The sequence below is a fragment of the Caretta caretta genome, chromosome 24 (genome assembly GCF_965140235.1).
Source record: "Caretta caretta isolate rCarCar2 chromosome 24, rCarCar1.hap1, whole genome shotgun sequence".
In the NCBI taxonomy this organism is placed as follows: domain Eukaryota; kingdom Metazoa; phylum Chordata; order Testudines; family Cheloniidae; genus Caretta; species Caretta caretta.
In genome coordinates, this window is record NC_134229.1 from 7,328,636 (window position 1) to 7,340,836 (window position 12,201).

The following is a 12,201-nucleotide window of genomic DNA, read 5'->3' on the forward strand; positions in this document are numbered from 1 at the left end:
CATATTCTGGACATTTAATTATTCCGAATTATTATTTACATCCCTGTGCCACTAGACGGCAGAGAAAATCTACAAGAAATGCTATAGCCTCTGCAGAGTCTTTAGCCCACCCATCACCACTGCACATCCTCCTCGGAGGCGTCCCTCACTGGAAATGACCAAGACACTGTACCCAGTCACTGCAGCAGTGCAGTCGGCGTCAGCCTTTGGGCCACTGGGTCAGGATTTCGTCCTACTATTTTTATGAACATGATCTTTGCCGAGTATCTGCTTTTATCTTCTTTAGGTAAAACTTCTGCATTAAGCTCTGGAATTGGGAAAACAGCCTTGACAGTAGGACACTAGAATTGAATACTCTATCTATGATATGTTTTGAAACTTTTGCTGGATATTAATTGCATTTCCATTCACTTGTATAAAGTTACAGACGCTTTTTAAGCATTTGGGATGCAGAGAATAAATATTAGCAGATTAAGTAATTTCTTTTGCTGAGCTATCCATTCTATCTGTGGCAGTTGGAGACCTGGCGGACACTGACTAGAACAATATTTTATTTCTCCAGTGCTGGGAGTGCAGTTATTTCTGCACCAGACTCAGCGGATCCAGTTTGTTGAAGTTAGTGACAACGCAAAGATCCACTGTTCTTCCACAGAAAACTTGGAGGGAGGAAGTAACATGTTTTGGTATTTGAGAAGAGAAGGTGAGAAACCCACCTGCATTAAGAGCTGTTTGGATGATCAAAATGTAAGTAAATTTGCTTGCAAACATGAGACACACAGCTCGACACTGGAAATCAGCAACGTCCAAAAGACTGAGTCTGGCATTTACTACTGTGCATATAGATACAGCAGCTACCTGATTTTTGGGAATGGATCCACGCTGATTGTTGGAGGTAAGGAACCATAGCTTGTTTAAGGAGACTAACAACTGATAGATAAAGCGTATTTCATGTTCCCATTAAAATGTGACAAGATACCATAGTTTTTGCTGAATGGTTCAAAGGAAAGCATGCTTTAAGCCAAGCAGATCAGCTAAACGTTAAATGCTTTGGGTATAGAAGGAATATAACAACATTTATTGTTATAAAATATATGTGTAAAACTTGAAAGTGCCAAAACTAAACTATTGAAGTTTCTCTGTGACTGTTCAGGGCACCCAGGTAGGGAATATAAGACAGACAAGGTGGGTGAGATAATATCTTTTATTGGGCCAACTTTGGTTGGTGAGAGAGACGAGCTTCCTTGCTGACACAGAGCTCTTCTTCAGATCTGGAAAATTACACTCTGAATACGTTTCCCAGACCTGAAGGAGAGCTCTGAAGCAGCTTGAAAGTTTGTGTCTTTCACCAACAGAAGTTGGTCCAATGAATGGTTTTACCTCACCCACCTTGTCTCTCTGAGTGAAAGATTAATACCTTTAATCAGACTGCAGCTCATTTGATCATTGCACTGAATTCACCACCTCTGTTTGCTCAGACAGTTATACCAAGAGCAGCTGGGTGATGCTTCTGGTCCCATTTCCACATGGCAGTCAAGTCACTGGGACAGCGAATCTGGTTTGTGTGATCCATGGAGTGTCCAGCCCGGTCCATGTTTCCTGGAGTGTTTCTGGGGAGCTGCAGGAACAGGGGCTGACAGGCTCATTGAAAGCAAAGGATGGATCTTTAACCCTCATAAATCACATCAGCGTCCCCATGGACACCTGGACCAGTGGGAAGAATTTCACCTGTGAAGTCAAATTCAACTCTTCCGGCAACAGTGTGAAGAAAAGTACCAGATATTCTGCAGGTGAGTGATACTATATTTGAGACCAAGGGAGACTCAGATGTGAAATAGGGGTGAAGTGGCCACAATCAGAGCTGCTTCTACGTAGCTCAGATCTCTACTGCAACTTTCACCCAGATTGTACATATAAAGTACTGTAAAGACTTAATAAATAATATATCTCATGAGTAAAGGGGAATTGAGAGGCATTTGAGAAGAGAGATGTGTTCCAGAGAGATATGCAAGGTGATGGAGAGGCGGTGAGGTGAGGTGAGACCTGGAGGGAGGATTATGTAGATGGCACAAGGTCCAGAGAAGATTCTGATTACAGGGGAAAGAATTCACCTGAGGAAAAGGGGGCAACACAGAGGGTGAAAGGTGCTAAAGGCTCCTGTAGCCTCACTCCTCGGGGGCTAAGGCATGTGGTGAAATGGGGATCAGGAGGGGAGAGCTGGATGTGGTGGCATCACGACCCTCTTGGCTCGAGTCAGCCACTTACTTGTGTCTGTTTGTTTGCTTCCTCCACAGCCCCTGCCAGGGAGTGCTCACATTACATTGTGCCCCTTGCGGCTGGAGCTGGTCTGCTGCTGCTGGTGGTGTCTCTGAGCCTCGTCTGGACCCTCTGCCCTTCCATGCTAGGTAATAAACACAGCCCAGCCCAGCTCAGACCATCTCCCTTAGGGAGAAATCCTACTCCCCTGCTTGCAACTGGGGACTGCAACTGTCCCGTCCAACACATGAACATGCTCCAAATGTCACAACTGCCAGCACTGATCTCCGAATGTTTGTTTTCTGAAACTTGAATTTCCTGTGTCGGGAGAACAGCTTTGTTCTCCGTGACAAAGGGAGTGATGTGGAAAGGCTTCTACTGCCCCTGGCCCAGGCACCTTGTCTATAGTTCACAAAGAGCACTAGCCTTTCTGATGAGCCTCTCTCTATTTACCATGCTTCGTGGTGCACTGGGCACCCACAGCTCGGATGCACCATTAGTCAATTAACCAGTTGGGGGAGTGACCATTGGAAGAGGAACTTTTACTGTTGTCTTTGTTTGTTTCAGGACTCAAGCCCAGGACCTCAGCACCCCCAGCTTCAGAGGAGCACCAGGTACGGCTCTTTGCAAACTGTCTCTGTCTAAATCAATGTGTCTGTCTCAAGAATTTCTAATCCATCAACTTCTTATGTTTAGTAATTAAACTGGTTGTTCTGGAAGAAGAAGATGAAAGTGAGATCTAGTGGTTGGAGTAGCTGAAAGGGAGCAAAGAGCCTTAATACTAACTGTGGTATCAATTTACTGTGGGATAGTGGGCAAGTCACTTACTGCTCTGTGACTCAATTTTCCCATGTGTAAAAAGTGGATAACTAGACTTACTGCTCAAGGATGATGGGAAGTTTGATATTTTATTGTTCCTGACTGTGCCCTTTACAGGGTTTATGTGTGGAGCTGGGAACATTTTTGGCACTTATAAGGTAAAGAGCTTTGAGAAATTATATTTGCAAAGCACATGAAGATTTTCCAGTGACAGGTGCTATGGGCCTGATCCAAAGCTCAGTGACCTCAATAGGAAACTGTCCATTGACATGGAGTTTGGATCTGGCCAAATGTTGCCAGTAGCTGAGTTCTTAAAGTCTAGGAACCCAGAATACAGCGCTGGATTCCATTCTCATAACACATACCGTTTATAGGACAAGCAGAAGAATCAGAGATGAGATGGGATTTTTCGTCAGACTAAACTCACTTGGATGTGCACATCTGTTTCACCTTGTGTCCCTTCATTTTACAAGGGGGTGGCTCATGTTACTAATTGTCACCAAACAGGGTGGAATCTTATACGCTCATCTGCATTTTGATTTGCGGAATCACAAGGGGCGCACGATGCAGCGATCGGCCAGAGAGAAACGTGTAAAAGCCTGAACTGTCTAGTGCAGGGAAATCCACAAATGGGAACTGATGGAACTCTGCGCCATCTAATAACAACATATTATCAATGACTCGCACTCTCCTGGTGCCTGAGTCTGCTCACGCTGCCTGTTTACATCACAACTTGTTGGTCAAGCTGCCGTTCAAACTGTCACTCATTAAAAAGACCCAGAATTGATGTTCGTGTGTCTTGCCTTTTTTATCTGTTCAACGCATCAAGCTCAGCTTATTGTGTAATAAATAAGGTGATCTCTTAAATTCTTTGGGCCAGATTCTGCTCTGGTTTACAGCAGTGTAAATTTGGAGGAGCTCTGTTGCAGTCAGTGGAGTTACTCTGGATTTACTCCGGAGTCTCTGAGAGCAGAAGCTGGCCCTGTCTATCCCACTTAGCATCTGTGTTTCTCTTGGTGGATGATACAACAAATGCGTTACACAGAACTTGTTACACACACATCTTCAACTATGGTAAGGGCTGTCCACTAAAGTCTGGAGAAGAAGTAATGGGCTTAATCTGCAACAAGGGAGATTTAGGGTAGGTGTTAGGAAAAGATTTGTAACTCTAAGGAGAGTTCGGCTCTGGAACAGGCGTCCAAGGGAGGTTGTGGAATCCCCGTCACAATAGAGGATTTTAAGAACAAGTTAGACAAACGTGTCCAGGATGGTCCAGGTTTACTTGTCCAGACCCCTGTGCTGAGGCAGGACCTGGATGACTTTTCAAGGTTCCTTCCACTCTGACATTTCTATGATTCTCCGAGTGCCAATCACAAATGAATGACTAAGGGCCTGAATCTGATCTCATGTTACCCTGAGTACTGAGACTAACAGGGCTGCAGGAGGGCCCAGATTTCCATTGTGACTTCAAACTGAGGTCTTGAATGAATGGTGACTTGAAGTCACTGAGGATGCTTTCAGCAAGACAAAAGTATCTGGCTCTGGTTCCTTGGCCAACTTCCCCTGTGGGTAATTACAAGAGCTGGTCAGGAGTCTTTAGAAGAAACATTTCTTTCTCAGAAAATGCCCATTTGTTGAACTGAAGATTTGTTTTCCATAGGCAAAGCGTCTGTTTTGATTAATTTTTTTACTTGATAAAAAGGTTTCAGAATTTCAGAATGAAACATTCTGGTTGTCCAGTTCAAAAAGACATCTTGCTTAGAAATATACACTAATTATAGTGGAATTTTTTTAAAAAATATTTTGTGGTCAAAAATGTATATGTTCAAAATTGGAAGGAAACATTTCAAAATCCTTAAAACAAAACACTGCCTTTCACCCAAACCGAAAATGATTTTTGGTTGTAGAAAATTTTTGAGATTTTGACTTTTCATCCCAGTTCAACACAGGAAAATGTTTCAGTGTTTTCTGAAAATTTGTGTGGGGTCGGAAATCCATTTGCTGCCCAGCCCTGGTAACTACAGGAGTGTAAAATTGCTCCTGTAGTTACAGTTGGCTACATTGCTCCTTTTCACTTCCTGTCCGAAGCCACTGCAAAGTGCTACTGTGGGGCTGTCAAACAGCTGCCCCGCTCCACCCCCACAGTGTGTAAAGAGATTTCTATATAAACTAAGGGCCCAATCCTGCTTGGTGCTGAGGCACTTCCTGTGATGTGCTGGGCACCTCCCATATTCAGCAAAGTCAAGGGGAGTGGTGGGTGCTCATCTGCTGTTAGGATCAGCTCCTACCTTCCGTTCCCTAAAGCACTGTACATTGTAAAGCAATGGAAGGAAGAAGGAAGATGGTCCCCAGCATTAGAGAGCTGCCTGGAAGGGGTTTGTGACAGATCGATCCAGGGGAGCTGCAGCCAGCCAAAGCAGCCTCACAAGTGGGGTGCGGGCTACAGAGACATGGCCAAGGCACCCAGGGATTCTATTCTTTTTTGAGCCAATTGCTCTAATCACTAGCCCACATTGCCCTCTTTTTTCAGATGTTTCAAAAGGGACATTGACAGATGCACTTTACTTCTTTCTCCCTGCTTTGTGCAGCCAGACGCAGCTTTCTAAGCAGCCCCGTTCAGTTCATTTTAACCAGTTTATTGCTAGACTCAAGGGGTGGCGCTTAACTGCCATTGACTTCAGTAGGAGTGAGGCACCTAACCCTCTTAGCCAGGTTTGAAAATCCCACTAGGCACCTGTCTGCATTTATAGGCACCTAAATACCTTTGAAAATCTGGCCCAAAGTCACTTTTGGAAATGGGACTAAGACTATTTTGAAAATCGTGTCTTATGTTGTCTTTTTTTCTCACACGTCAGAGCTTTCAGTTTGATGATCTACAGTGCGGTTAACAGTCCTCCAAGACAAGGCAACAACCGTTACATGTCTGCATTGTGCCACCAAGAACTGTGCTACAATAAACCAAACATGGAAGGCTGAGGAGGATTTACATTGGGATTGTCAGAGGCCCTAAGTGGTTTAGGAGCATTTTCCTTTGAAAGTCAATGGGGCTTGTGCTCCGAACTCATGTGGGTTTGTTTATTTACATCATCCATATTCTGGATGTTTAATTATTCTGAATTATTATTTACACCCCTGAGCCACTGGAACGCACAGAAAATCTACAAGAAATGCTGTACCCTCTGCAGAGACTTTAACCCACCCCTCTAGTATCTATCACCACAGCACATCCTCCTCAGAGGCGTCCCTCACTGGAAATTACCAAAACACTGTACCCAGTCACTGCAGCAGTGCACTGGGCGTCAGCCCTTGGGCTAGTGAGTCAGGAGTTTGTCCTACTATTTTTATGAACATGATCTTTGCCGAGTATCTGCTTTTATCTTCTTTAGGTAAAACTTCTGCTTTAAGCTCTGGAATTGGGAAAACAGACTCGTCAGTAGGACACTAGAGTTGACTACTGTATCTATGATATGTTGTGAAACTTTTGCTGGATATTAATTGCATTTCATTCACTTGTATAAAGTTACAGCAGCTTTTCAAGTATTTGGGATGCAGAGAATAAATATTATCAGATTAAGTAATTTCTTTTGCTGAGCTATCCATTCCATCTGTGGCAGTTGGAGACCTGGCGGACACTGACTATAACGATATTTTATTTCTCCAGTGCTAGGAGTGCAGTTATTTCTGCACCAGACTCAGCGGATCCAGTTTGTTGAAGTTAGTGACACCGCAAAGATCCACTGTTCTTCCACAGAAAACTTGGAAGGAGGAAGTAGCATGTTTTGGTATTTGAGAAGAGAAGGTGAGAAACCCACCTGCATTAAGCGCTGTTTGGATGACCAAAATGTAAGTAAATTTGCTTGCAAACACGAGACACACAGCTCGACACTGGAAATCCGCAATATCCAAAAGACTGAGTCTGGCATTTACTACTGTGCATTTGAATACAGCAGCTACCTGATTTTTGGAAATGGAACCACACTGATCATTGGAGGTAAGGAACCATAGCTTGTTTAAGGAGACTAATAACTGATTGACAAAGCATATTTCGTATTCCCATTAAAATGTGACAAGATACCATAGCTATTGATGAATGGTTCAAATGAAAGCATGCTTTCAGCCAGAAATATCACCTAAACGTTGAATGCTCTGGGTATAGAAGGAATATAACAACATTTATAGTTGTAAAATATATGTGTGAAACCTGAAAGTGCCAAAATTGAAGTTTCTCTGTGACTGTTCAGGGCACCCAGGTTGGGACTATTGCTAACCAAAGAGTTATGTTTGCATGAAACAATATTTTGATTTAATGAAAAGTTTATAAAATTTATAAAATTGTTCGCAATTTTCCTTCTAGTTAGTGCAGCTACGTATTGCGCTCTATCCTAGTTCGGGGTTGTGTGGTGATTTAATATTTCCTTCTTCAATAGATTTGTTCCTTTGAATTCATGTCTTAGTGACAGATACGCAATGTTGTTGGAGCTGTGTTGGTCCCAGGATATGAGAGAGACAAGGTGGGGGAGGTAATAGCTTTTATTGGACCAACTTTGGTTGGTGAGAGAGACGAGCTTCCTTGCTGACACAGAGCTCTTCTTCAGATCTGGAAAATGACACTGAATACGTTTCCCAGACCTGAAGGAGAGCTCTGTGGCAGCTTGAAAGTTTGTCTTTCACCAACAGAAGTTGGTCCAATGAATGGTTTTACCTCACCCACCTTGTCTCTCTGAGTGAAAGATTAATACCTTTAATCAGACTGCAGCTCATTTGATCATCACACTGAATTCGCCATCTCCTTCTGCTCAGACAGTTATACCAAGAGCAGCTGGGTGATGCTTCTGGTCCCATTTCCACATGGCAGTCAAGTCACTGGGACAGCAAATCTGGCTTGTGTGATCCATGGAGTGTCCAGCCCAGTCCATGTTTCCTGGAGTGTTTCGGGGGAGCTGCAGGAACAGGGACTGACGCGCTCATTGAAAGCCAAGGATGGATCTTTAACCCTCATAAATCACATCAGCGTCCCCATGGACACCTGGACCAGTGGGAAGAATTTCACCTGTGAAGTCAAATTCAACTCTTCTGGCAACAGTGTGAAGACAAGTACAAGATATTCTGCAGGTGAGCGATATTATATTTGAGGCTAATTGAGACTCTGATGTAAAATAGGTGTAACGTTGCCCCAGTCAGAGAGGCTGAAACATAATTTTCCATGACAGAAAGCTGGAATATTCTATATCTTAATTAAAACTTCTCAAGGGAGTTTTGGGAAAGGAAACTTGAGATATTACACGGACCACAAGACAAAGTAGCTCTGATCTCTAGGGCAGCTTTCACCCAGATTGTACATATAAAGCACTGTAAAGAGTTAAATAATAATAAATACCAGGAGTAAAGGGGAATTCAGAGGCATTTGAGAAGAGAGATGTTTTCCAATGAGATATGCAAAGTGATGGAAAGCTGATGAGGTGAGGCGAGACGAAAGAAAACAAATAAGAAGAAAACAAAGAAAGACGAAGTGGGACCGCTAAACACTAAGGATGGAGTGGAGGTTAAGGATAATCTAGGCATGGCCCAATATCTAAACAAATACTTTGCCTCAGTCTTTAATAAGGCTAATGAGGATCTTAGGGATAATGGTAGCATGACAAATGGGAATGAGGATATGGAGTTAGATATTACCATATCTGAGGTAGAAGCGAAACTCAAACAGCTTAATGGGACTAAATTGGGGGGCCCAGATAATCTCCATCCAAGAATATTAAAGGAATTGGCACATGAAATTGCAAGCCCGTTAGCAAGAATTTTTAATGAATCTGTAAACTCAGGGGTTGTACCGTATGACTGGAGAATTGTTAACGTAGGTCCTATTTTTAAGAAAGGGAAAAAAAGGTGATCCGGGAAACTACAGGCCTGTTAGCTTGACATCTGTAGTATGCAAGGTCTTGGAAAAAATTTTGAAGGAGAAAGTAGTTAAGGACATTGAAGTCAATGGTAACTGGGATAAAATACAACATGGTTTTACAAAAGGTAGATCGTGCCAAATCAACCTGATCTCCTTTTTTGAGAAAGTAACAGATTTTTTAGACAAAGGAAACGCAGTGGATCTAATTTACCTAGATTTCAGTAAGGTGTTTGATATGGTGCCACATGGGGAATTATTAGTTAAATTGGAAAAAATGGGGATCAATATGAAAATTGAAAGGTGGATAAGGAATTGGTTAAAAGGGAGACTACAGCGGGTCCTACTGAAAGGTGAACTGTCAGGCTGGAGGGAGGTTACCAGTGGAGTTCCTCAGGGATCGGTTTTGGGACCAATCTTATTTAATCTTTTTATTACTGACCTCGGCACAAAAAGTGGGAGTGTGCTAATAAAGTTTGTGGATGATACGAAGCTGGGAGGTATTGCCAATTTAGAGAGTGATCGGATCTGGTTGACCTTGTAAACTGGAGTAATAGTAATAGGAAGAAATTTAATAGTGAGAAGTGTAAGGTCATGCATTTAGGGATTAATAACAAGAATATTAGTTATAAACTGAGGACACATCAATTAGAAGTAACGGAGGAGGAGAGGGACCTCAGAGTATTGGTTGACCACAGGATGACTATGAGCCGCCAATGTGATGTGGCCGTGAAAAAAGCTCATGCGGTCTTGGGATGCATCAGGCGAGGTATTTCCAGTAAAGATAAGGAGGTGTTAGTACCATTATACAAGGCACTGATGAGACCTCATCTGGAATACTGTGTGCAGTTCTGGTCTCCCATGTTTAAGAAGGATGAATTCAAACTGGAACAGGTACAGAGAAGGGCTACTAGGATGATCCGAGGAATGGAAAACCTGTCTTATGAAAGGAGACTCAAGGAGGACTTAAATAGCTCAGACATAGGTGAGAGGTTTATTGTAGGAGTGGCTGGGTGAGATTCTGTGGCTGCATTGTGCAGGAGGTCAGACTAGAAGATCATAATGGTCCCTTCTGACCTTAATATCTATGAGTCTATGAGACCTAACAGGGAGGATTCTGTAGATGGAAGAAGGTGCAAAGAAGATTCTGATTACAAGGAAAATAGAATTCACCTGTGGGAAAGGGGGCAACACAGAGGGTGAAAGGTGCTGAAGGCTCCTGTAGCCTCACTCCTCGGGGGCTAAGGCATGTGGTGAAATGGGGATCAGGAGGGGAGAGCTGGATGTGGTGGCATCACGACCCTCTTGGCTCAAGTCAGGCACTTGTGTCTGGTTTTTTTGCTTCCTCCACAGCCCCTGCCAGGGAGTGCTCACATTACATTGTGCCCCTTGCGGCTGGAGCTGGTCTGCTGCTGCTGGTGGTGTCTCTGAGCCTCATCTGGACCCTCTGCCCTTCCACGCTAGGTAATAAACACAGCCCAGCCCAGACACTCCCCCACTGAGAGAAATCCTGCTCCCCGCTTGCTACTGGGGACTGCAACTGTCCCGTCCAACACATGAACACGCTGCAAATGTCACAACTGCCAGCACTGATCTCCGAATGTTTGTTTTCCGAAACTTGAATTTCCTGTGTCGGGAGAACGGCTTTGTTCTCCGTGACAAAGGGAGCGATGTGGAAAGGCTTCTACTGCCCCTGGCCCAGGCACCTTGTCTATAGTTCACAAAGAGCACTAGCCTTTCTGATGAGCCTCTATCCACGTGCCATGCATGGAGGTGCCCTGCGCACCCACAGCTCAGATGCACCATTAGTCAATGAACTGCAGCTGGGGGGTGACCGTGGAAGAGGAACTTTGACTGTTGTCTTTGTTTGTTCCAGGATTCCAGCCCAGGGTCTCAGCACCCCCAGCTTCCGTGGAGCCCCAGGTACGGCTCTTTGCAAACTGTCTCTGTGTAAATCAATGTGTCTGTCTCAGGCATTTCTAATCCATTAACTTCATGTGTTTGGCACCAAAGCTGATTGATCTGGAAGGAGGAGGTGAAAGTGAGGTCTAGCTGTTGGAGTAGCAGGGAGGAAGGACGGAGTCCTACTGTGAGCTTTGCTACTAACTTACTGTGGGATAGTGGACAAGTCACTTACTGATCTGTGCCTCTGTTTCCCCATGTGTAAGGAGTGGATAACAAGACTTACTGCATAAGGATGATGGGAAGTTTGATGTTTTATTGGTTCTGACTGTACCCTTTACAGGGTTTTTGTGTGCAGCTTGGAATATTTTTGGCACTTATAAGATAAAGAGCTATAAGAAATTATATTTGTAAAGCACATGAAGATTTTCCAGTGAAAGGTGCTCTGGGCCTGATCCAAAGCTTACTGACCTTAATAGGAGACTGTCCATTTCTACTGGGTTTGGATCTGGCCAAATATTTTCAGCAGGTGAGTTCTTATGGTAAGTCAGAATCCAGTGATGGTTTCCATTTTAAAAACACGCAGTTTATAGGACAAGCAGGAGAATCAGAGATGAGAGGGAATTTTTAATCAGGCTAAACTCACTTGGCTGTTCAGTTCTGTATCCTGTACCCTGTATCCCTTCATTTTACAAGGAGATGGCTCATTTTACTAATTGTCGCCAAACAGGGTGGAATCTTATACGCCCATCTGGATTTTGATTCGCGGAATCGCAACGGGCGCACAATGCAGCGATCGGCCAGAGGGAAGCATGTAAAAGCCTGAACTGTCTAGTGCAGGGGAATCCACACGTGGGAACTGATGGCTGGTTCTCTGCTGATCGGACATGGCAGCCGGAAGAAGGCTCTGTTTGTCTCCATCTCCTTTCTTTTTGTATTTTCTCCACTTCTCTGTTTGGAATAAAAAGGTCAGAAGATCCCCACAGGGTCCAGCCTCATCAGGTGGGAAATCTCCTTTCGGGATATAAAGGCATCATGGTGTAGATTGTGTATGAGATTGGAAGCTCTTTGGGGCAGGTCTGGTCTCTTTGATCTGTGTTTGTGCCGCGCGGAGCACAATGGTGCTATGGTAACACAATAATTGTCATCATCACCCTCCCCTCATCTGCACAGAGACCCAGACACAGCTGAATGGCTGCAGCTTCCCTGCACAAAAAGTGAGGCCGGATGGCAGGAGCCTGCAGAGGGGATGTGCAGCCCCTGTATACGCCACAGCTCCCAGCTCCCCTGATTCTCAGCTGTAACGTTACATGGTCATGCAATGGGATTGGGAA

General features: G+C 44.1%; 2 protein-coding genes across 2 annotated transcripts; both read left to right on the top strand.

Moving 5' to 3' along the window:
• Nucleotides 1-249: 249 nt before the first annotated feature.
• LOC142070046 (immunoglobulin kappa light chain-like) lies at nucleotides 250-3,675 on the top strand. The gene is made up of 6 exons (XM_075123011.1): nucleotides 250-286; nucleotides 563-892; nucleotides 1,476-1,787; nucleotides 2,292-2,402; nucleotides 2,821-2,867; nucleotides 3,580-3,675. Exons 1-6 carry the CDS (start codon nucleotides 250-252, stop codon nucleotides 3,673-3,675), a joined length of 933 nt encoding a protein of 310 aa, XP_074979112.1.
• Nucleotides 3,676-6,421: 2,746 nt separating this feature from the next.
• Nucleotides 6,422-11,769, top strand: LOC142070047 (immunoglobulin kappa light chain-like). The gene is made up of 6 exons (XM_075123012.1): nucleotides 6,422-6,458; nucleotides 6,734-7,063; nucleotides 7,873-8,184; nucleotides 10,319-10,429; nucleotides 10,842-10,888; nucleotides 11,598-11,769. The coding sequence occupies exons 1-6, from the start codon at nucleotides 6,422-6,424 to the stop codon at nucleotides 11,691-11,693; spliced, it is 933 nt and encodes a 310-aa protein (XP_074979113.1). The 3' UTR covers nucleotides 11,694-11,769.
• The last annotated feature ends 432 nt before the right edge of the window (nucleotides 11,770-12,201 follow it).

What these genes read in the sequence shown, in the direction of transcription:
- LOC142070047 (XM_075123012.1), top strand. Translation starts at nt 6,422, where the DNA reads ATGATCTTTGCCGAGTATCTGCTTTTATCTTCTTTAG. An exon ending in TCTGCTTTTATCTTCTTTAG is followed by an intron (nt 6,459 to 6,733) that starts GTAAAACTTCTG and finishes TTATTTCTCCAG; the next exon opens with TGCTAGGAGTGCAGTTATTT. An exon ending in CCTCTGCCCTTCCACGCTAG is followed by an intron (nt 10,430 to 10,841) that starts GTAATAAACACA and finishes TGTTTGTTCCAG; the next exon opens with GATTCCAGCCCAGGGTCTCA.
- LOC142070046 (XM_075123011.1), top strand. Translation starts at nt 250, where the DNA reads ATGATCTTTGCCGAGTATCTGCTTTTATCTTCTTTAG. An exon ending in TCTGCTTTTATCTTCTTTAG is followed by an intron (nt 287 to 562) that starts GTAAAACTTCTG and finishes TTATTTCTCCAG; the next exon opens with TGCTGGGAGTGCAGTTATTT. An exon ending in AAGTACCAGATATTCTGCAG is followed by an intron (nt 1,788 to 2,291) that starts GTGAGTGATACT and finishes CTTCCTCCACAG; the next exon opens with CCCCTGCCAGGGAGTGCTCA.